This window comes from Aquila chrysaetos, chromosome 5 (assembly GCF_900496995.4).
Source record: "Aquila chrysaetos chrysaetos chromosome 5, bAquChr1.4, whole genome shotgun sequence".
In the NCBI taxonomy this organism is placed as follows: Eukaryota; Metazoa; Chordata; class Aves; order Accipitriformes; family Accipitridae; genus Aquila; species Aquila chrysaetos.
The window spans coordinates 13,945,291-13,971,020 of record NC_044008.1 but is presented as its reverse complement, the minus strand read 5'-3'; the positions used below and the strand labels follow the sequence as shown (position 1 = coordinate 13,971,020).

The 25,730-nt window shown below is 36.1% G+C and overlaps 1 protein-coding gene across 5 annotated transcripts in view; it reads left to right on the top strand.

Moving 5' to 3' along the window:
• The window catches only part of FBXL13 (F-box and leucine rich repeat protein 13), a 94,162-nt gene that overhangs the window by 7,078 nt on the left and 61,354 nt on the right, over positions 1–25,730 (top strand). For all 5 annotated transcript variants that reach the window (XM_030013567.2, XM_030013566.2, XM_030013570.2 and 2 more), the window contains 7 exons: positions 2,402–2,495; positions 3,875–3,942; positions 5,645–5,799; positions 8,375–8,484; positions 10,600–10,695; positions 19,071–19,166; positions 22,157–22,292. In XM_030013567.2, the coding sequence (XP_029869427.1) occupies positions 2,402–2,495; positions 3,875–3,942; positions 5,645–5,799; positions 8,375–8,484; positions 10,600–10,695; positions 19,071–19,166; positions 22,157–22,292 (755 nt within the window). The remainder of the gene's footprint in view (positions 1–2,401; positions 2,496–3,874; positions 3,943–5,644; positions 5,800–8,374; positions 8,485–10,599; positions 10,696–19,070; positions 19,167–22,156; positions 22,293–25,730) is intronic.

Below are 25,730 nucleotides of genomic sequence, written 5' to 3'. Positions count from 1 at the left end.
GGTTGTGGGTTTTTTTTCTACAGAATATCTGATGAATATAACCTCTATTTAATGCTCCTCTTTGTTTAGTTAATATATTAAACCCTTACTTTTGTGGTAATCAAAACTGAGGTTGTGTTACTTGTTATAACTTCATTGCTGTCCACAGTATGTGTACCTATATGAACCAGGGATGTGGCCTTCAAGCACTGAATCATTAACTGTAGTATTTCTCATTTTTTCTCTTGTGTGTTCTTTCATCCTTTTAAGTGAAGTCATCATAGCATGAGTAAAAAAAGACTAAGGATTTATTTCTGTTTACACTGGAATCTTAGAAAATACTGTTATTGACTTAAATGGGAGCAGGGTTTGGTCTCTAAAATATGTGCAAATCTTATAGGCTAAAAATGCCATCTGAATTTTTAAAAATATGTTTCACAGCAAGTGCTTTTTCTCAGACTTGTTAATACTTTTTGCCCACTGGTAGACACAACCCCCCCCCCACCCTGATTAATTTATATTTAGTCTGTACCTGACAAAAGAGTGAAAATGTGTGTGTGTATTCTTAGCTTACTGTGCAGAAAACAAGACACAAAGTTTTGCATTAGTTTTGAGTATTGTAAGATCATCTGTTCTTACCTTTTTTTGAAGCATATTCATTACTGTTGGTGCAGCTCCTGTGAAAGTTACTTCCCCTCCTGCTTTAACTTACACATATAATTAAGTAATTTCATGGTTCAGATGTGTTTCAAGAAAAGTTGTGTTTTGTAAATATGCCATCTTTGAGGTTTATAAATTCTGGTCCATTGAAGATTTTGAATATCAGGAAAAAACTTCAGCTGGTGCAGAGGGAAGAGCAACAAGCCATAATGGTATTTGCATTGACATGAATCACTAAGAAGATGGAGCACTCTCTTTTTTTACTTGCTGGACTTCATCCAAGAATGCAGTTTCATTTGTAGGTGTCACAGCTGTGCAATAATCAAGCGTGATGTTTTAGGGTATCATCAGGATTAAGCTGCAAGAAAGCTTTAAATATTGAGAAGAACTTCTACAGAGATTGTACTGTAAGCAAATAAGAAAAGAAAAAAGGTCCCTGGAGGCAAAAAATCTGCTGGGGAGTGAAAGAGCTTTGTACATGAAGGAGGTGGAAAGTCTTAATTCAATATGAATTAAATTCTGTTTAACATGTAAAGTCTATACAATATAATTTTTTAGAGTTAGGTTAAGTAGGTTTGCTGTCACTGATACAAGTTTTTAGTAAGGGACTGTTCTGTTGAGATACTGAGTTCTGTAAAATGCCTCATCGTTGTCAGAAAATTGCAGTGTTCATCACTGGATTAAAACTGACCCCAAAAGACGCTGCTGATCTATTTAGATGGGAGCTAGAAAAACCTAGAGAATAAGAATTGGAAAAAAGAGAGAGGGCAATATAATGGACAAAGCCATGGTTAATGCTAGGAAAATAGGCATCTGTTGCAATGTGAAGAAGCTGTAATTTCAAAGGGCTAGCCAGGGAGGTACTTACCTCACTTCTATATTATGTGCAGTTGTCACTTCAGGTTGAGTTTTCAGTAGGAGGTGAATAATTAATCCTTAATCTTTGGGCCCACTCAAGCAGAGATCTCAGGAGTTGCCTGGACCCCCAAACACTCCGCATGTACTCACAGCCTGACTTAGGTACATTGTGGTAGCAGGTAAAATCATTACAGTGGGTGATGGCAGATTTGTGCCCTTATTGTGTCCTTTCCCTGGGGTTCTCCATGGGGTAACACAATTCCTCATATCACAAGGTGCACCAACAGTCTGAACCATAATGATGAGGTTTTATTGTTTACACTATTTATGATGTCTTTCCTAGAAGTTGAAAACTGACTTGATTTCTCTTTTAATTTTGGCCCTCTGGGAAACGTGTTTTTCATGGAAGTGTAATGGAGCATAGTCTTTTTTGATTTATTTGGCTCATGGCAGTGTGTTTTCTCTTTTTTTAAAATGAAAACAAAACAGTTTACCTACCTAGACATGGCATGGCCTGTCTGCAGCAGCAGGAGACATTGCTCCAACTACTGAAAATTTGAAATGGCTGCTCAGTCAATATTAAGATGAGAAACAAAATAGTATATAATCTGATAGGAAATGTCCAAGACAGATATTACATGGAATGTATTAAGGTCTGATGTACACCATATTTCAACATAGCTCTAAGAGTAGCAGTAAATCATAATTTGTTTTCATATTTTGTAAACACATTCAAAAAATGGCTGCTATAGGTATTTGTAATGAAAGTGATATAAGTCTTAATCTTTTAATAATAACATTATGATACCATAACATATAACTGTAATCTATTAGGTACAGAGAAAAGATGCATTTTCTTTTGGGTATACTAATATGGTTAATACAATTTGCTTCTCTTTTAAAGGTATATGTGTGTTAACCTGTCATTACACCCCAAATTAAAGAGGATTTCAGAAACTTACCTGAACACTGTTTTCGGACTAGATGGTGAACAATTGGTAAAAATCATTGAACATTTGCATTAAATCTATGCTGTGAACAAATCTTCTAATACTGAATACTCATATTCTGGTTTTAAGTTTTCTCATATTACTCTTCTATAGCTAAGGCGAGGAATATGATACTGTGTGTTTCTTTCTATTGATACTGATTTGCGTCCAAAACCTAATGTCATCTAGGCATATAGTAGGGAGCAAGTAGTTCCTGTTTCATATTTGGTCATAATTTAAAAAAGAGTTCCACATACATATGAATCTAGTTTCAATTGCATTTTTTTTCTATGCATTATTTAGTTTTACTTAGGCTGATTCCTAAAATTACACTTGAACCGTTAAGTCTTGGAAAGTGCTATCAACACTAACAATTAATAGTTACAGTTAAATGCAGTATTATTGTACATAAAGCAATACAGAGGTAAACATTTTGGTTTTACTGATCAAAAAAAGTCACCTGTAGAGAAGAAAAACTGTTATTTTAAAACATTCAGAGGAGAAAATTGCTGTATGACCATGAAAGAAAGTAGTCTAAGTAATTTAGTCAGTAAGTTGGCATGCAGTGTGACCAGATTTTTCTCTTAGTTACCTGTGTATAACTGTACTCAATTTTGTTTTCTCGTAGTACATCTGTACTGTCAGTTTACTGCAATTCAATTTTAGCTGTTTCTTCTTTTACCAACCACTCAAATTTATATTAATCAGTGTAAAAGAGGAATGGTTGATTTATACAGTATATGTATAAATGTGCAAACGTGTTGCAGTCAAATCCTCTCATGGATTTTCTTAGGAGTAAGAACAATAAATGAGATGAAAAACAGTATTTTCTGAGGCCCAGTTTCTATTTGCACATTCAAAGGACCATATTTTATTTTAGAGGGATATTCTTAGCCTGTAGTCTTACATGATTTTGGTTTTGTAGGAGTTCAAACAGGTTTATTAAAATACGTATGAGTTAGAATCATGTGCTAAATGGTTTACATAGCAATGGGTCATGAAAATATTTTTGCAAAGAGTAACTAAAGTATTTGTTTAATATACTAAATTGCTGGATACAGCTGATCTATAAAAGGGTAGATATGAGGTATGAAAGACTAAATTTCAGTTATTGAGCTTTCCCTCAAGCACACATATTAGTTCTGTTTTGTATGCTAATTTAGCTTTTCCTTTAACTTCTGTGGGTAAAAACAAAAGTGTAATTTGGTAGCAAAGTACTTCTAACTATACACAGAAAATTATACTTGAACATTCGTCTCTTTAAAATAGACACTTTTAATTTGCACCAATCAACATGGAAAATACAAGATTTCGTACTGTTGTCTGATTTTAAAATATTCATAACACAGCAGTGTTTTGTGTACTAATGTCATAAATGATTTGTTTAGATGACTGAAGAATTATGTGCCAAAGCATGGGACTTTTACAGCAGAAACTTAATGAAGCTGTATTTTGGGTAAGTATATGCATTTTACATATACCTCAGGAACATCTCAGGAAAAATCTTTTACCAAAGCAATATTTATGTAGTTCCTTTGGGGGAGGAACAAGTTTTCATTTTAACAGAACAACATGAAGAGAGATTAGAAACTTAGATTTGGCTTTATTTTTCTTCACCAATGTTATTGTATGTTAAAACTAGTAAATTCTGAGTTTCTGCCTGTTCCAGACCTGAACAAAGTCCTTTGACATTTCTGTACTTTAATCCGTTCTATTTGCCAGGAATATGGTAATATATCCATGAATAAAAGGATAATTCGTGTTTGGGTCTGAAAGTAAAAGGTCTGTGTTCTCTTCTGTTCTTTCTTCGGTTTCCTTTATGCTTGGGATTAGGTAACTCATACTTTATGGAATACAACTTTTCCTTTTAAATATGGGGATAATACATAGAAGTGTTTTAAAATGTGATGATCACAATAAATAAACATGTTCGTTAATTTCTTTGTTATAAGCATGTGTATCAAATTTTAGTGATCCTCCATTTAGAATAGGTAAGTTTGGGCTATTTTGTTTTGAAAAGCATACAATGCTAATTGTATGGGAGGTACAACTCTGTTAAGAAGACTGGTGTAAATCCTACTAAGAATCATAGAATAACAGAATTGGTAGGGAGGTGAAGATTTTCAAGGTATACTGTGGTTAGCCTTGGTGAACATTGATCTAGGCTGGTTTTAGTAATCTTAAAAATCACAGGTGTTGGAGACATGACAATCTCTGCAGGCAGTTTATTCCAGTACTTCATAATCCTTTCTACTAGAAATATTTTCCTAATACCTGAGCCTTCCTTGCTACAAGAGAAATCTTTTTTTTTTTTTTTTTTCCTTTTTGTTTTATACACCGGGGACATTGAAGATTATTCCTTTTTCCTTTACAGCAGCATTCTGAAGATTGTCTGAGCTAAGAGTTTTGTTTAATTGTCACAGAATTTGGACTGGAACAGTAGAATGTTCCATTTATAATTGCTCCCAACTATATGAAATGATTTTTTTAATTATTATTTGAAATGAGAGAGATTTTGGCAAATAAAAGTAGTCATGTAACGTCTAATTTATTCAGTAGTCTTTCCAGCAAATCAGGTATGGAGAGATAGTGTATTTTAATATATCAGCAACATATGATTCATTTGAAATACATTTTTTTTGTTCTGAATCTAACTGTTTCTTATTACTTAGCTTAGAAAAGAAATGGGATTTTTACCAAAGGTTAAAATTGTTAAGATATAAATTGTTTGTATTCTATTATATTAATTTTTATTTGTATCACCAAGAAAATGTAAATAGGACTTAAGTAAATGCATGCATCTAGCACTTTTAAATTATTTTCTATAAACACTCAAATACAGATCTGTACATTAAAGCATAGCTGACAGAAGCAGGAGTATACGATGGTGGAAACAAGCAAGTTTTTATTGCTCAATACTGTAGAATATTATGAACAAGTAGAAATTTTATTAAAATGAGTGAATGAATTACAACTGAAAAATATTATCAGTGCATATTTTATTTAAATTATAAATAACAAATATCAGTTCTACTCAGAAGTTTATAGTGTTGAGCTTGACTGCTTTGTATTTTACAGCAAATTGCAGAGTTTTATAGATTTTTACTTCATTCAGGTTGGGAGTCATATTAAGTTACTCATTCTGTTTTACAATTCAGAGGGTGGATAAAATATAATCTGCTGAAAAAGAACAAAAGAAAAGAGGTAAAGCAGAAGATGGCTCTAGCAGTAGTCCATTACAACGTCCAAATATTAAGAGTTATTATACAGAAGTGGAGCATGTGGGTGCAGATTCACAAGGAAAAAATGACATGTAAGTTTATATAGCTGCTTTGCATAAGACAAAAAAATACATGTTATGTAAAAGAAAATTATGCTGTATAAATTAAATGTGCTTGGTCCAACAATTTATCTAGCTATCTTTTTGCAGGATGCCATTCATTGGTTGATCTGTGCCAACTTGAATGCCATGAGAGGAAGTTCCCTGTATTCTTTGTTAGGCCAGGTGGTGCTGGTACTCTTCTCTAAAGACTGAGCATTGATGCTAATACAAAGCAAGCTTGGGAGGTGTTAGGGAAGTGGAATTTATATCAGAAGTACAGGGTGGAGTGAGTCGGGATGCTTTTCTGGGACGTGAAGAGTACAGTATAGGGATAAAACAGGAGAGCTCACAGAATTGGAGTCAGCTTCAGTTAGAGGGAATGCATGATGAGAGGTGGGGAAGGAGTGAAGATCAAAATAAGATTAAGAAAGTCAGAAGACAGAAAAAAAAATACTTTGTTCATTCTGCCTGAGACTGTGTTCCACAGATCCTGTGGGTATGGCTTTTTTTAACTGTCTCCACACAGCAGCAGCTGTGAACAGAGACTCTGTTAACCTGAGTCCACCCAGACAGAAGTTTCATGAAAGTAAAGAATGGGCCAAAAGCACTACCTATAGCTTTGAGTTTGAGCTCAGGCAGTTATGTATGACTCAAACATTGCTCTTACAGGGCGGGAGGCGAAGCTGTTGTCTCACTCCCCTAGGCAGTTTACAGAGACTTCTACTCTTTTTTATTACTTCCTTTTATATTCTCTTCTAAATATTACTTTCAGCCAAGGCACCTTTTGTTAATTTTAAATTCATGGAAGCAGAGGAGGAGACATCTAGAGGGCATAGTTACACAATATATTTCCTTCCATGACAAAGCTGACATATGGAGAAACACCATTCAGTCATTCTTGGCTCTGTGACCCTGTTTGTTGACTCTTGACTAGTACCAGTATAACCGTTTGTAAGATTACACTGTAAACAAGGTTGCTGGAATGACAGAGAATTAGGGGCGGGAAGGGTCTTTTTTTCTTAAATAAAATTTGATCACTTTGGGGATCTGCTTATAGTAGAACTCTACTGTACTATCAACACAACCCACGAAGGAGTGATCTGTGGAAAAAGTTCAAGAGTGAACAGTGTGTTATAAGAAAGAATTAAATAAAGGGGCAGGTCAGTGGGCTGTTAGATCCCAACTGATGAAAGTCAGAGCAAATTAATGTAGATGCAGTCTGAACTTCCCTTGCAATCCTGAGAGTTTTTGTCTTCCTCCCTTGGGCAATGAAAATTTGATATTATTTTGTAGGCATTTGCTTTGCAAATATTTCCAGTTTCTGTACCTTACTGCTTATATAGCCTAAAAAGTTATTAAATTTTGTAATTAAAGTGTAAAGTGTACACTTATTAAAGTGTATAATTAAGTAATATCATACAATATGTTCCCTAGAACACATAGTGTTTCAACATGACTCAGGTAACAGAAAATAGACTTAGGTTTATACAGTTAACATGGCATCTCTTGCCAGATTTGAGGCATGCTGATTTTTTTTTTTTTTTCCCTACAAACAAGAATGGATCTTAAATGTACCTTTATAATAATTTATTTTAGTTGAATTTCAAGACACCTTTTTGTTAAAAAAAAAGATAAATGATTCTATAGAATGTATTCAATATATCAAAATTTACATTTTAATCCTTCTTTTGATAGTGAAGACTGCATGTCACACTAATCAAGCTTAGTCCTTGTCCATGAGATAGGCTAAGCTACTTAAACAGCTGTATATTCTTGAAAGTATCAAATAAGAAGAGTCTCTCAGCTCCCTTTGTAGCTTATTGCAGTTTTTTACAAAGTTAACTGACAAAAAAAATTTGAATGACTTAAATTTTTGTGAAAATTGCACTTTTTACCTCTGTTTTTTATTTCAGTGGCTGTGAAGAGCATTTTATTTTACTTGCATTTGTAACACCTTTTACACGTAGAAGGACGCATACAGTATTCCCCATGTTTTTTTTTTCTGTGCTGGACTAAGGAAAATTAAATTCCTTCCAAACTTTTCTTACAAGTAATTTTTTTTAATGTTTACATTAAATCATAATGAACACATGATCTTTCATAAGCTGCTTTACTGTTCTTCTTATGTTTAACACTGGTGTAACACTTAGCACTTGACTTTACTGAATTTATTCTTATGACTTTTGACTTCTATGCCATCTGAAACATTATTAAAGTTTTGTTATTGTATTTCACTGAGATCTGTATACATCTTGCACCTCCAAGCTCTGTCAAATTATTGGGTAATTTGGTAGAAATAATATAAGACAGAAATGTCTTATACACAACTCTGATAAATTGGAAATATGTCATGTTTATGCCTTGCCTGCTAACTTGAAATGCTATTGCAAGAGTCTTAATCATATCTATTGTAAAAAGTTGTTATTTATTTCCTTACAGAAGCTGAATTGAATAGCTATTTTATTGAAATTTAATTTGATAGACAGTCATTCATCTAAAATGTTTAAATGACATACTTGTTCTTACTTGTGGTCCTCAAATTGCTTATAATTATGTATATTTTCAGTGGCAGTGAAGAGACTGCAACAAATCTTTAACAAAATATATTTAAATGCTGTCGTGAAAGCTTGGCATGCAGAGGCCCACAGTTCTTTGGAAACGAAAGCATATTTTGAGGTATGCAGTATAATACTTTGAATATAGTAAGTGCAATGATTAAAGATTAACTCCATTAATTCCAACTGTTATGGAAAAACAACTCTATCAATATTAAATGAAGCGTACCACTAATACTACTATTTAGTACTTATGGTGTTATGGGAAGCAGGTCATTGCCTCTATATTCTACAAGTAAAAGTTTGGTCATATCTTAAGCAGCAAAAGGGGTTGAGTGTTGTTGTGTATTATCAGTGACCTAGCTGTATTGGATCAGGTGGTTGATGTCTTAGGGGGAGTATTACCAGTTGAGATGATAATCAGTAAAGATGATGGCTCTGGATCCCTGCCACCAGAATCCAAGAGACGTAGATTCCTGCAGAATGAGGAGGAGCGTCAGTAACCTCATCTCCTCCCCAAAAGTGTGGGGTAACGAAAATTGTGATCACCTGAGAATAGGCAACACATGGACAGCCCCATATACCCCACTGCCAGCAGTCCTGTCTGGTCTCACTGTGAAAAACAGGGCTCTTCTCATTTCTGGGAAGGTTTCTCCTGTGAAGGAAGAGAATGCCGTAGCTTGGTGGGATGGTCAGCAGATACCATGTGGGGAAGGGGAGAGATGGGAGCTGTAAGACCCAGCCACTGCTAATAGCCTGGGGGTTCCAAAAATCACACCTGTGCGGATAAAGCTCTCCCATTGTTCAGCTCCTTTTCCTTCCCCTACTGTAGGATGGTCAGAATGGAAACCAGCTGTGGACAATTTATCAGTTGCTGGCTGCCAGACACCAGTTGTCAGATCCTTCCTGGAGTAAACCTGTCATTAGTCCTGCTTCTTCCCTGTTCTCTCAAATTAGTCGGTAGACTTTCACTTTTATTTTTGTTTCTTCTCTCTCCTGTACATTTTCTTTCTCCTCTTTTCTTGCTGGTATCTTAAAATATTTAAAATGTTAGCCTGACTAGATTGAGTACACAAAAGAAATCCTGTTTCTGGAGTGTATCAGGGCATTCTTAGGGAATAATATTCTTAAATTCTTTCCATTCTTAATAGCAGTTGCCAAGGATTGGTTTGACTTCCATAATTAGATTAGAATGGATATAACAGAAAGCATATAACTGAATAATTTTTTATTGTGTACTTTTGTACTATGTACACTTTTGTAGGCATTTTGGATGCAACTATGTCACCTAGACATAGTTTTCTCGTGCAATTCAGCATGTCCTGGGATATCTCAGGCAAGGCTAGACCAGACAGGCCTCCAGCTTAAAGCTCAAAAAATGCAAGAATCCTCTGCCAGTCCAGTGTCATATCTGCCAGTCTTTTGTGGATATCTTGGATAATCCAGGGCATCTGAGATGACACTGATTGATTTTAAAATGCAGAATTAAACCATCAATGATTATAATATGTAATAAACTTAATGGGCCAGAAGAACTCGCATTGCTACTAAAGGGCAAATAAATTTTCAGAATGGGAAGTTACAATATAAAGCTCGTTATTTCCATTTACTCTGTTCTTTCTGGCTTTCTCATCCCACTGTTTTCTTCCTTCCCATTTTCTTTATTCCTAATTTCTCCTTTCCTGCATATTCCCCCTTTCTTTGCTCTTCTCGTCTCTTCCCTGTAGGAATATTCAAATGAAAACCAATTTTATACCCCCTGAAACTCTTCTGTTTCTAGAGCTAGAATAAAAGGAGATTCACTGTTACTCCCATGTTGAGATTATATATGAAAAATACTTTAGTATCTTTCATGCATATACATTGTGGGATACAATATAACATCAGAGAGATTTCAGTAGTGATGCCTTCTGAAGACTTGTCTGAAAAATTTGCATGTGCTAGTGGTATGTTTGTGTCATATTGTGTGTACACAGTGTTTTAGTTTGGAAATGCAGATGGTCTCCTGTGCTTCTATATTGTATTGCTACAACGCAAAATCATGAGGTGCACCCTAAAACTATGATTATTCTCAGTAACAGCAGTTACAAGTGTTCATAGATGTGTAACTACATGGGGATTTGAAAATACCTAGTTAAGTTTATCAAATTTAATTTCATTTATTTTTAAATGTATTTGAAACTTTGAACCTTCAATTAAGATAAAATTGTACTTCTCTCTTACCATCTTTTTTCAGAGTTTGGCAAATGAAAATCAGAAGGGCTGTTTTGAATCAAATGATCTTACTGTCAGACATAAAACATCCCATTTACCAGAAAAAGCCTTATTACAGGTTTGTGATAGTTGGTGTTCTTTTTAATTTTTAATATGTATATTTCATAAATGGTATATATCTTTTTTTGTTGAAAAAGATGTGTTTGTGCAATGGAAAGGAAAGTTCCTGTTTACCTTGTTCACTTTGAGTCGGTTGGAATCCTTTGAAGGATGGTAATGCTATTGTTTCCTTCAGTGGCACCTGATCATATTCTGCATGCCCTAACCTGACATCCAGAAGCTTCTCTGAGCTGAGACTGAAAGAGGGAGACTTAAAAAGGGAGAACAAGAAATCAGTAAATCTGTAGGATAGGTAGAGAGTGGAACTTCTGAGAGAAGTAAAGGGGTTTGTTTACAGTGAATAGAAACTTACAAGCAAAGCCCTAAATGTGATAGAAAGCAGTTTAATTTTCTTAAAAATAGAGAGAAGACTGTATGGACATTATGCAGCTTCTTAAGACAGAAAAAACTGCTAGGCCAGAAAGCAAGAGTAGAGGAGAAGAATCTAGTGCAAGGGCGCAGTGGGTAGGGAGAGATTTCTTTCCAAACATTTTTATTCAGTTGTTTAAATTAATTTGTTTGTTTGAAAGGTTGCTTTGTTCAGTATTTTTGTATCCTTTCAAAATGTAACTTTAGAGGGTAAAAGCTTGTTAATACGCTGACTTCTAGAAGACAAGGTGGTTCTGCCCAGAAGAAAGATGATTGATTTGTGGCAGTATTTTAGAAAAAGAACAGAATTATTAACTACTGGTTGTGGGACCTTCAGTTGTAGAGGCCAGTTTAACTACATTATAGGTTGGTTACTGAAAATAATTGCTGTTGAGGGATACATTCAAACTACTGCTAAAATGTTTTCTTTTTATCTTCTTATTCATAGGCTTTAATTTGTCCTATCGTGTTTTTCCATTAATTTAACATTGCAAAAACATTAAAGTGGTATTTCAGAAAAACATGATATGTTTTTCTTTTAAATAGTATGGACAATAGTGAACTCAAAATTCAGTTTTTATCCAATAAAGTCTAAAACACAAATGCAGATACTTAATTTTAAGCATGTGCATAATGCCACTGACGTCACGGGAAACTTGAATCTGTAAGCTAAATCATGTACATAGTTTACAGACCTTACTCACAAAAAATAGAGTATGCTTTAATTCTTCTTGATGTTATCTATATGGATTCCACTGGTGGTGCATACGGCCTTCATGGATGTGAGACTGGTTTATTTTGACTTAGGTCCATCAATGGGGTTTAGTTTGTGCTATTTTCTTAGTACTGGCTCATTCAGTAACCAGAGCTTCTGCTATCAAACGATTCAGATATGGGCCCCTTGCACCAGCAGTAGTATCTCTCCTAAAGAATTTGGGAGTCATGATACTCATACCTCTGATTACTAAGGCATTGATACAAGTTGAGGAAGAACCTCTAATATGAACCTCTTCTTCAAAAGCAGTGCACTCAAAAGGGAACATACTTCCCATACAAGTGTACACACCACTAAAACAGAGAAAGAGATTAATTTACTGTATGAGTAGCAGAATGACCAAAATTTGATCTACAGTGCCACCTCCTAATGTTCTCTTTCCTATTAAGGTAGTGTTATACACTACAGTAGTATTATATATAAAAGATAGTATAATCTAAGAGTGTGTGTGTGTGTATATATATATGTATCAAAGATAGTATTATAGCTTGCATGTGTCCATACCTATCCAACTTGTCATGCCTATAAATAAACAATTATTCAAATTTTCAGGAATTCTGAATTTGGTAGTAGCATCCTTTCTTCATTAAAAAACCTTGAAATAGTGTAATCTTTCTGTTAGTTCTATAACAAGCAATATTGACAGCATCATTCCTTTTTTTGTAGCTTGGGAGAAATCTTTATTTTATCTTAATCTATGAGCCTTGTTTTTTTTGACATCCAAACCATGAGCTCAAAATATAGTGAGATTTTAAGCTATCCTTCTAGGCTGCCCTTTTTTGAGGTCACATCATGTTCACAGTTACATGTGCTGCTGTCACAAAGAATCAGATCTCACATACATAAAGACTATGCACATGAAAACCAGAATCTGGATATTAACTTATCAAAAAGAATGACAGCTATTCTGAGGTATGTAGCCATACTTTTTGATTAAGGCTACAGAGCAGCTGTAAAAATACATTATATAATTTTCTCTTCTGTTCATATATAAACTTGATTTTATAGCCTGTATAAATCAAATATACTGTCAAGTGCTACTTTAGTGGCTTAGCAGAAAACATTGATGTCTTCCATTTCTAGAGCAATTCCAAATCTGAGGTTGGGAGCTGAAAGGCAAGGTAGTTTGGCAGTTTAGACTTTGGTCCCATCATAGTTTATATTTTAAGTGCATTTATGAGGAGGATGAAGTAGGAAGTGAGAATTCTACTGATTTGAATACGAAATAATAACCTAAAGAATAAGAAAAAATGAAATTTGTGTGGATTATGCAATTTTAAGGCATATTTCTGTGATCCATGTATAAATATGTCATTGTAGGAAGAGGAATCATTTTTGTTTGTCTGTATTTAAATGGCATTTACATATCTAAAATCCAAATCCAAAAGCTGGAGCTAAGGAAATTGTATGTCATAAAAGAAATCAAAACTAATGATGTCACTGCAGTGAAAAAACCCAAGAGGTAATAAAATGAAGAACAGCAATAGAGTAAGGTGAATATATTAGGGAATGTTAGAATAATGACAATGTTGAGTTTTTCACTAGAGAGTGATCAGTATCTTGGATTTTCAGGAAGCAATAAATAACAATAAGATTGAGTATTTTCAAATCTGCTGATTAATTAAAAAGATATTTAACTAGCAGTGTGCCTGTTCAGGAATATGCCTTTTTTGTCACAGTTCTTTTCTTGTGACTGAGCACACAGGTAAAGATAAAGAAATGCAAAAATTCTGCATCTTAAGCAGTATACATTTGTGTACTTTTGTGTACAAATGAGTTTCTCTGTACTTTTTCACATATTCCTATATGTAATATCTGCCTGTTCATTGAACCAAACCCCATGTAGTTTTCTATTCCTATTTGTATTTACTAAATAATTTTAAAATATGATTTTTTTCAATCCTGCTTTCTTAGGGTTGAGTCCTGTTATTTCCCCCTCTTTACACCACAGGAAAATAAAAAGGTTTTAATATGTAACAATATTATTTCTGGGGGGAACCTATGTTCCAGTTCACTAAAGGATTTAAAAACAAAATGAGCTTAGGTAGGAGTTTATCACCTAGATCTAAAATAGAGATCCTTAAAATTATCATTGAGTATTATTTAACTGTGCAAATGCTCAAGGTTTCAGTATTCAAGTTCCTTAGAACTTGAAGTTTTGCTGAGGATCTTGAACCCACAATTATAATTGGAAGGAAGCTGTCCCAACCTTCCTATTATTCCCATTTACCCTTTCTTGCCCCAGCACTGTTCTCCCCTTTGTGTTCATTACTGCGATTTATGTGAACCATATCAGGGAACAGATCTGAAAAATGTCTTCCGTTTTCTTCTTTTACTGAATCAGTTGACAGTTGGATCAGTTCCTTAATCCAGCCCATTGTGTGGCTGCATGAACAGTTTTTTAGGTACAGAGGAGGAGATGGGGAACAAGTGGTGGGGAAATGGGTGAAGCAAGAGCGGATCTGCCTGGTTTTGCAGGTGTAGGGTGTGCAGTGAACTGCAGTGCCTCAAGGCTAAGCTTATTGGATCTGTCAATGAAACAGGTCTCTGCCTTTCTAGCCTGAGAGTCATAGGCAGTTTTAGAGCATAAAGGGTGTAGCAGCTGCTGTTGGTTTTTTTTCAAAGTGTAATCAGAGAAGGAAATATTGGTGCCTTCCTTTTAGGCATAATTTTAAAAGTTGGTCCCTTCACCATTTGTGGGGAGATGTGAGTTAAATTCTCGCATTTAACAAATAGGTTCAAACCCCTGTCACTGCTCTGAAGGCTGCACTGACCACAGAGCTGTAAGATGGCGGTTTTCACACAGAGAGTAAGGGCGAGATAGGAGCAGGTCTTTCTGGGAAGCCTCATACACCCTAGGAGGAGAAAGAAGCCTCCCCAAAATTTCATCCAATCCACCCTCTTCCCTCTTTTCTTGACTGTTCCCCCCTGCCCCACTCCACACCCCCAACCCCCCCCCCCAACCAAACCCACCCCCCCCCCCCCAACTTCTGTCTTTAACAGAATGAACAGAATAACATTACTTTGAGATAGTGAGGGCATAGGTTTGGGGTTTAGATGAAGACAGTAGCTGAGGCAAGAACAGGGTTTTTTTGTGTTAACTGGCTGGTGTGCTAGACAGGGTTTGCCACCTCCCTCCTTTTTTTGTGTGCAGTGGTGAGACAAACTGAGCTGTCATGGGGTATGCTGTAGTTGCTGTGATGTATGGGGGTGCAGCAGTTTCCTATTTTTCCTAGGGAGCTATCCCAAGAGAAGTTGGGCCACAGGGAATGGGAGCTGATTCTCCTGGGTTATGTTGGGGTAGGGAGGGTTAAGGACTAGGATCAACAGAAAACAACAGCAGCAGTGCAGGGATTTGGGGAGGGGTGCATGGAAGCATCCAGGGCTGGGGAGTGCCTTCTGGAGGGTCTCCTTCAGGGCACACAAGAGAGAACAGGCTGAGCCAGCTGTGCTGAAAGTATTTTTGCAAGTATTTTTTGTGTACGTGGGATAAGTCATGCAAGTTATTACACATGTGGGATGGAAGCTAGAGCTCTGGATCTTTAGGGCACGCCAGAAAATAATGGCTTTATTTATGTGTAAAGTGCAGAGGGAACAAAAAGTATTACAGAAAAGCAGGAAGCCTACTGAATTGCTTCCATTTTGTTTTTAAGAAGAATGCAGCTCCATTGATCCAGAGAGAAGTGCAAATTTGTGTGGCTGTCACCTGGTTACTTTTTCTTGAGCTGTCACTATTCTATTCCGTACGGGAAGTGCAGAAGGAGCTCTTCTGTTTACTGGCACAGACCAGAGATTCCCACTAACTGAGTGCCTAAGCATTTGCTGCAGAAAGGCAGATCCTTCCTTCCTTCCTTTCTTCCTTCCTTCTTTCCACCCTCCCTCCCTCTCCCCTTCTCTCCTTTCTTTCTTCCTTTCTTTCCCTCTGTGAATCCTCATGCTCTCTTTTTGGTGGATCCAGTATGTAGATACAATCTCCTTCAATAGGAGATTGTTACTGGGTGTCTCCTCCAGGCCAAATCTGTGTTTGCCCTGAGCTTTCACAGACTGCGGAAAGTAAAGCGTGCCTGGACTTCTCAAAGTTTTGGAACTTATGGTAAGGAGACTTTATTGGCACTGCAGTTGATATTTGGCGGTGGATCATTTCAAAATCACAGGGTATTTAGTAAATATCAGTATTAGTATGCTATCATTTATTGCATCTTTCTGTTCTGCTCCCATGCAAAAAAATATCTGTCAGTTGGTATTTACTATGGGGACAAGATCTGTCCTCAGGGCCAGCTGGAAACCATTCGCTTTGTAAATTACAGTTTCCTAAAAAAGTCAGTGATACCACAGTACCCTAGTGTTGAGTTATTGACAGAAAATTATTGCTGTACTTTAAAGCTGGCTACTGTGGTCTTGACCTAACATGAAATAAATGTTTTAACAGACCTTTTCAGAACTGGAAATTCAAAAGATTACTAGCAAGAGAGTGTCAAATTAAAAGCCTTGCTTTCATTCTTCTGATATGAAACTAAACCCTATTAATGAATAATAATACAGTCAATATTTTCTTTCTCATTCTAACAAGTCATATAGTTCCATTTATTAAAATACTTTTTGTGAGCTGTGTCAAAATTCCTTAGAGTTTTAAATTAGATTGAGTTTTGAAGTTAAGGAAATAATCCACATGTCCAAATTAAACAGAATTCTGATTAGAGAAGCCTGTGATGGATCCAACTATAATTATCATGGGATGCAAGCCTTTGAAGCAATGGGGTGTACAGAAGGAATTTGCTATTGAAAAGGGCCTACAGATTTCTGTACTTTAAGAGATCTTTGTAAGTCCCCAACTGCATTCTGAACCACCTAAATATCTTTAAAATGAGTATGGCTGTAGCAAGCTCCCAAGATTCCAGAATAAAAACATAAAGCCAGAAAACCTGATTTTTTAAAATTCTTTTAAGTAGTTTATATGAAGTGAAATACAGACAGCTTGTGGGACAGCAGCATATTTTGAGGAGCAGGCAAATTGTTGGAATGTATTAAAGCTAGTGGTAAAAGATGCATTATCAGTGATTTTCCTACCTGATTTATCCTTTTCTAGCTAAAGAAATTACAGCCTTTGGATAGTTTCTATAGGTTGAAACAGAAAATCTTTTTAAATCTTGGTAGAATACTCTTGATATTTCTGCTTGTTTCTTTTAATTGAACTTAATCTCTGTGATAAAAATGGGTTCTAGCCAATATGTTTTTCAATCCTGTTCATTTCATTAGAACTGCACAGAATATAAATCAGGATAAAAGTTTCTCTTAAGGAAGGAGTATTTCCTTTAGTGAAACATCTTTTTTATTAAAACACCCCTTTTTGATTCTAACAGTTTTTTAGTGACTCATTTATTGTAAAGCATATTTCAGTATAACCAAGATAACCTGCACTTTGGTAATCCATGCACTCTACACTTACACAGGTAGTCGCTCTTTCTTCACTTCTTAGCTATGTTGATTACCAGAAGCGAAACAAAATTTGCAATTATTTCTTTACTTTTGTAAAAGCTTTATGTGTATTGCTTCTGAGTACAACACTCATTTGAGTCTCAAAGCCTCTATTTGACTCAAGATTTCTCTTGTGCCTGTATAGTTTGAGTGAATTCTGTACAGAGTATGCATTCATTTTTCTGGAGTATATGTCAAATCATACTTAATATACTGCTGTAATGAAAAACAGGTTTTATTGTATGCATTATTTATGGGAAGTTGTATAACTAATATGGAAATGTTCTTCTATTAAAACACACTGGTATCTTTGCTATGTTTTCACTCTGACATCTTACTATTAAGGTACATATCTTAAGTGCTAAGCTCTTTGAAAATGTATATTAATAAGAAAAATTTCTCTTCAGTGACAGGTTATGGGATAAAACTAGAAAGTTCTTTTTGTATTTTTGCTATCAGCCAATTACCATACTAGGTTTAAACTGTTGCCATTGATGTATTATTGTGCAGTTATGAAAGTAATTGCATTACAAGCATAAAGTTTTCCTTATATAAAAGTTGCTTTAGGAAAAGTGATGTGGGATTTTATTAACTGTTCCTTTCAGCTGGTTTATTTTTCATACTTAGAACTGCACATTTTCAGTGTTGCATTTCATATCAGATGTTTATATTTCAGCATATGATGTAGTAATTCAGTTCTGCAAATGATTATGGGTATGGGAGTTTTTAGTATGCAAATAATCCAGTGGCCTTACATAAAATTCTGCATATGCTCTTTGTCTTTGAGTCTTAAGTGGATCTTATGTTTTCAGGTGGTTATAATATAATGCGTATTTGCTTCTGTAGCGAAGAAATTAAATTTTACCGTATTTTCCCTCATTTTGTTTTACCAAGTTTCTTCTAAGATGAAACATTAACATTCTGTTGGCAGAAATACTGTTTGAGACTTGGTCATAAAAATGGTAGGTGAGGAGCTATGGCAGAAGTTTGCCAAATGTTTTCTTCATTCAGTCTCTTACTTTTATGGCCTGAGATTGCTGTATCTAATATTATTTACCAGGACAAGACCTTTTGGAATGCTATAATGTAGTTTTTCAAAATGTTGCTTAGCGGTAGCAGTTTATTTTAGAATATTTAACTGTATAAAATGAACTATCAGTATAGCTTTTATATTTTTTCTACCATAATACAACACATTGACTTTAATATTCTGAGATTAAAGATTTATAGATATATTTACCAAATTATACTAGTTAAATTAAAAAGACCTCTGAGGTAGAAGCTACAAAAACTCTTCATAGGTAATTTTAAGTTGAATTTAAATGTACTGTATTTAATCTACAACTAAATTGTCCAAATTATATTGTCTCAAATAGGTTTAGGAGAGGTGTTTTAACAAGTGTTGTTTTAATATGGGTGAAATGAAACTGCTGATAGTCCATGAAAAATCTTCAGTTTTAAAACATCTCTCTCATTCTCCATCATAGCTTGAATTTATGAGCTTTTAAGCAAAACTGTCTTTTCATACCCTTTGTTAAGGCTGTTAGTGAGAGTAATTATTGACATTCTGCTATAAAAGGTATGTTTAAACTCCTAAGAAAGAAGTATTCAATTTGAAAATAGCTCTTGTTGTTTAGGATGATGTATCATTTAATACAGTAGTGCTTCTTATTGAATAGTTTTTAATATCATGTATGTCTGTTTTTCTGACTTAGATCTTCTGTTATGTAAATTTAGTTGATCTGGCAAGATGTGCTCAAGTTAGCCAAACGTGGATGCTACTAACTCAGAACAGTTCATTATGGAGTGACGTAAGTAAGATAATCACTTTCAATATTTTATTTCAATTTTATTTGTTTAAAAAAAAAGAGTGAGGCAATGAGGTAGTTTACTTAAGAATGCTAAATATCTAGGATAAAAGTTTTATCCCAGAATATGACTTGTTCTACTCAGCTACATGAATGAAAAAATAGGAGCAACTCAGATGAAGCTGTCTGTGGTATATCGTTATAAAATCAGTGGAACTGAAAGAAAATTGGAGACTAAGGCTTGGCTGTAGCCCACTAAATTTAGACAGTTAAGTGAGGTCTCTTAGGCTCCCTAGGTAATCTAAACTGGCACTATAGGACTACTGTGGAAGGAGAACGTAAACTCAGTTGCAGATACTCTGAGACTACTTGTATTTGCTTTAGAGAGACTCTTGTCATCCCTGGAACAAGTGGTGCGGACCAGCTCACTTCCATAGTCATGACCTCTTAGAGTGGTTCAGGTGGTCACTGTGTCTCCAGAGCACATGTCAGTGTCCAAGGTACTGCGTTGTCTCTTCTGCCTTAGCAGTCCAATTCCCTAGCACACACATTTCAGTCAACTTGCCTTCTAAGGCACATTGTGTGACCATGCTGGCATGGTCTGTTTGAGGCCACACCTGAAATAGCTACTCTGTCTTTGCCTTGAACTTAAAGATACAGTCACACTGCTCATTGCTATTGCCTTCAGTAGTGCTCATGACGCTCCAGGTATGAAGGACTACCTCAAGGCTCCCCAGTCCTTAGGCAGTGGCTTAAGACTAGCTGTGGGACCTCAACCAATATTACTGTTGCCTCTGTATCTTTGCCTCACATATAGCTGCTTATCAGCAGTACAAAGAAAGATTAAAGCCAGGTTTTTAGAAGTCTGTGGGCACTTCAAACATTATTTAGTCAGATTTTAGACCCTCAAGTCTGAAATTACAATCCAAAATACCCAGTGCATCTTCTGCATAATCCTGGAGATGTCTAATCTGATAGGTATCTCCTTTTTGGACCTAAAAGTTCATGATGATGATGGTGATCAAAGAGGTTGTTTTTCTCTTTTCTCCAGAAACTGCATGACCTGCATCCTTGGTGTGAGGGAGTAGAAGGGCTGCTCTGCAAGGGAAGGCGAGCTGGGAGCCAAGGGTGCTAGAAGGGCAGGCAGGGGCAGTGCCCCCCCACTGACTAGGGGCACAGTCCCACAGAACCTGAGCAAGAAGAGCAGAGCAGGTCCAGTGAGAGTAACCAGGATCAGCCACCCACCAGAGACTGCCAGTGAGCCCTGTAGTGAAGAGGCATCTCCAAGGTCAAGTCAGGAAGTGAAGTTCAGGAATGAGGGTCAGGGTCAGCCAGACACAAGGGTGGACACAGACATGCCTAAAGTGTGGTTCAAGCAAAGACTCAGGGCAAGGGCATGAGCTTAAGGGCAGCTCCTGAGCCAAGTGAGGAAACCCCTAATGATGCTTCTCCAGCTCTTCCACACAATGAACTGTTTTCCCAGCAGTCTTATCCAGGGTTACACTGCTGTATCATATAGGGACTGACCTTGGACTCTGGTAGCTAAACCCCTGAGGAAGGAAGAAGTTGCAGAACCTGTTGGTGAACCGAGGGCCCTGACACTAGGCACCTCTCTCCCACTTAAAGAGATCCATTTTGGATCCAGAAGGTGAACAGGGTTGTGCCTTGTGAGGCTGAAAAGAGATCTGAACTTGGGTCTCCCAAATACACTGTTCTGTCCCCTCAGTGCGACACAGGCTCTAGTTCCCAGATAGCTGGAGGCCTATATCTGCCTTCCTGACTGAAGTAAAGAAGTTCTGGAGGGCTCAACAATGCTGCTTACATGTCCTACGGTCTGGTTCTAGGCAGCTGCCTGTTCTGTGTGAGTTTCTTTAAATGGACCTTCTGACGTGCTTAGCTGTGATGTATATTTTGTAGAGTCTCTGCTCAGATTTGAGTTGTTGAATCTACACTGGGCACCAACACCTAAAAGACACTACAGTGCCTGGCTTGTAGGTGCCTGGAGCCTTTATTAGGACTAGTCTTAAGTTACTGTGATGAATTTATGATGTTAATGAAACTAGTATTAAAACTTCTGATAATTTTAATGTAAGAAGAACAAAATCCTAGTAAGAAGGTGAAAAACTGTAAAACGTTCTGAACTCCTGACTTCCTGGTACTGTAATCATTTCCAAGCATTCTGCACAGAAATAATGGTGATTGATTTTTCGAAGTATTTGGGTAATAAACATGTATTATGAAATGTACAACAAACAGATGTGGTGTAGCTGTAGCAGGTTATACAAAAGGGGAAAAAAAGCTCTTTCTGGCTTTTTTTATGAACAAATTTAAAGAAGGCATGAAAAAGTCTTCTCCAAAAAAGGAGATATTTCTTATTAAACATTTGTATGTTGGCTTTCCTGCTTTTTTTGAAACACTCGGTAGATAGACTGTTAAAACTATTTTCTAGTAATTTTTGTTAAAACTTCTTAAACTTGAACTTTTGACAGATACTAAGAAAAATAATGGTTTTAGTCAAAGATATCCCCAGCCTGCAGCTTAAATCACTTAAGGATTCTTCTACTAAAGCTAAGATGATAGGTTACATATTCTTGATATCTTGATGTATCAGTAGACCATTAATTAGAAAAAAAAAAATCTTTAGCAACTTTAGGGTTTTATACATCTTAAAGGGAAAAAAATAAAGTAGGTATTCAAGTCTGACAATTTTCTTTGCACATAATATTCTGGGACATCGTATTTCAGCAGTTCAAGACTTGCCTCAGCTTCATATATACTGTAGACAGATGCTTCCTCTACATTTAAGTAGTTTTAGTCAGCTGTCTAGAATTTTTATATATGTAATACACAGACATTTCTGTGTTTTCCAGACTATTGATTCAGTGTTTACATAGAACTTCATATATTTACTAGTGATTTTCATAATTATGTGTATTTTGTATGTACTACCTATTTTTAATACTGAATTATATATCAATTGTTTAAATTTTTAGATCAATTTTTCATCAGTGAAGCATAAAATTCAGGACCAAATAGTAGTAAATATTTTGCAGAAGTGGCGTCCATATGTATTACGTTTGAATCTTCGAGGTTGCTATTCTCTTCACTGGCCTAGCTTTAAAAGTATCAGTAAGTATTACATATATATTTAAAATTTTAATTCTCTCTTTAAACTGTGTCTTCATGCTATGTTTTGCTATTGTCCCATTTTACTGCCTATATTCTTCTCTATATGTCCAGCCATAATGAAGCAATGTGAGTATGAGATCTGTAAAATTACCTTAAATGTGGCCCCCCTTCCTTCATTATAGTCTCCAGGCCCAGCAATATCCATATGACTGAACATTGCTAGAATGCCATAGAACGGTTTATATTATGTGTGAAATGCTGTAATATGACAAATAAGATTGGAATGCGAACATGTGCTTAAATATATCAGGAAGCCAGAATGGAACTCCGCTGAGATAATTGTCTCAGAATCACGGTATGATTGAGGTTGGCAGGGACCCCTGGCTCAAGCAGGGCCAGCTAGAGCAGGTTGCCCAGGACCATGTCCAGACTGCTTTTGAGTATCTCTAAGGAGGGAAACTCACAGCCTCCCTGGGCAACCTGTGCTCAGTCACCCTCATAGTAGAAAAGTGTTCAGATAGCACCTCCTGTGTTTCAGTTTGTGCCTGTTGCCTTTTGTCTCCTCTGTCACTGGGCACCACTGAAAGAGCCTGGCTCCATCTTCTTTGCACCCACCCTTCAGGTATTTATATACCTTGTTAAGAGCTCCCCTGAGCCTTCTCCAGCTGAACAGTTGCAGCTCTCAGCCTTTCCTTATAGGAAGTATGTTCCAGTACCTTAATCATCTTTTTGCCCTTTGTTGGACTCCCTCCAGTCTGTCCATGTCTCTCTTGTACTGGGGAGCCCAGAACTGGACACGGTACTCCAGGTGTGGCCTCACTAGTGCTGAGTAGACAGGAAAGATCACCTCCCTTGACCTCCTGGCAATACTGCTCCTAATGCAGCCCAGAATACCATCTACCGTCTTTGTGGCAAGGGCACATCACTGGCTAATGTTCAACCTGGTGTCCACCAGGACCCCCAGGTCCTTTTTTGCCAAGCTGCTTTCCAGCTGGGCTGCCCCCAGCATGTACTGGTGCCTGGGATTGTTCCTCCCCAGGTGCAGGATTTTGCACTTCCCCTTGTTGAACTTCATGGGGCTCCTGCAAGCTCATTTCTCCAGCCTCTGTCAAGGTCCCTCTGGATGGCAGCATGTCCCTCTGGTGTATCAGCCACTGCTCCCAGTTTGGTGTCATCTGCAAACTTGCTGAAGGTACACCCTATCTCATCATCCAGATCATTAATGAAGATGTTAAACGGGACTGGACTCAGTATTGACCTCTAGGGTATACTGCTAGTTACTGGCCTCCAAAAAGAGGCTCACAGACAAAAAAAAAAAGAATACAAGCATGGTCCAAGATATTAATGTGGTGTTCAAGTTTTAGCACAAATAACAAGTACTTGATTCTCCTGCCAGAACAGAGTCCCCCTGGGTGTAGAAAAGCATCTTAGTCCTTCCTGATAATAGGTGTGGAAATACATGTGACTATGTGATTAGAGCTTAATTCCCTTCGTTGACAGCATTTTGCAATAGTGTCAGGTCAGTAATCTCTTTCTCCATATAGTTATATGCTCCACTAAGCAGAGAAGTGGGCAGGAAAATAAAAGCCTTTATGATCAGTGTTAGAGGTTCAGTGCTAGCTGTGAAAATTTACTTGATTTGTTGGGAATTACCTGCATCCTAACTGTTATTCAGCCATTTTTAAAACCTCTTGGTAGTGTTTTCATGAGAAAAAACTCTTCTGCTACAGCTAGGCAAGATCCCAAGAAGTGTTTTTGATTCCTGGCACAGTTTTACTTCAGTCTTTCTCAAGCAGGAGGATGTTACTGATTGACTCTTTTTTAGCCTACACTGAATGCAAATGCATAAAAAAGAAAAGGAAAATGTTTTTATTTTTTAAATAAAAAGCATATTTTGATGTTTTGAGACTATAATGCATTTACTATTTATAATAGTATATACTGTTATAGTATATTTAGTATAGTTTATCTGTAGTATATCTAGTATGTTTATAATAGATAATACATGACTGAAATTGTTGATGCAGCCTATAACAATTTCAGTGTGTTTTCTTTTGTTTTAGAAAGTGACTGTGTAATTACGAGTGAGAACAATTTGCTCTCTAGAGCAGTGACGGAAAAGAACAATTGGCCAAGAATAAAAAGTATATTTGATCATGGTCTTGGCTTTTAAATCACAGGATAAAATAACATTCTCAATGATACCAGCATGCAAGTTGTTCAGTGAAATAATTTAATTTGATATTACAATGAACTTTGGCAGCTAATAAAGAAAGCAAGCCAAAATAAATCATAAACAGCCACGTTGCCTCCCTTAGGGGGGCTGTACTTAGAAATGTTAAATCCTTTTATGATTTTGTTTTCTGCATGTATTTGAGTACAAAACTAAAACCGTAGTAATGTGTATTGTGTTTAAAGCTAAAAACATGTGAAGAATAGTTGTGATAGAATTAAATTTTATATACACACTGCCTTTTCTATCACATTGGTTAACTGATTCACATCTAGTTAAAATAATTTAACTTAGAATTATCATCATGTTGGTTATGTCAGTCAGAATATTAGTATGTTGATTGCCATCCATCTCCATTTACCTTACATATCAAAGACACTAAATTCGTGTATCTACAAACTATGTATTTCCCATTTTTGTTGATAATTTATGTTTTCTGTAGGCTCAAAATCAAAGATCATGTCAATTTACATCTACTCAGTGCTATTAATTTTAAACTAATTGTGATGAATCATGTATGATGGTCCACAGTGGCTTTTAGAAAACACTGATTTTTAAAGCTGTTTCTTCTAACTTTGAAGCTAGCCAGTAGTTCTTTTTAAGAATGAAACACATTTATATCAGTGTATTATTGCTATTTAGATTACTAACATATTTCTTCTGTTAAAACTCATTGATACTGATCATACAGCCTACTTGTGCCATTCTTTTGAAGCTCTTGTGTATCGTTTAAAATTGCTGCAAAACTATTTCTCTGTCTTTTTTAGTGATTGAGAATCATATTGAAATTCTCTTCCTTTGACATTTCTTGAACTAACAAACTGCATTGAACTGTCTGTGCAGTTATAGGCTACAGATGTGATGAACCTTTTCATTCGAACTTCCCTGAACTACAGTTCTGACCTCATCTTTCCAAATAAATCCAAGATTACACAGATTTTGGCAACATGTTTTTATTGTTAATGGTGAAACAGCAATGATTTGAACTGGGGTTTAGGTCTGTTCAGCTGGCTAGTCATGTTAATATTTTTTTGTAAATTAATGAATTAGCTGCAATTTAAAAAATTGTTTTTATGTACTGCAGCTTTGGTATGTCGTGTATGCATGAAATAGTAGTCATTGTTTAATATCTACATATGAATATTGTATGATTCCAGCTCAGACTGTCTTTGGCAGATGAATGTGTTATTGTGCCAAAGAAAAAT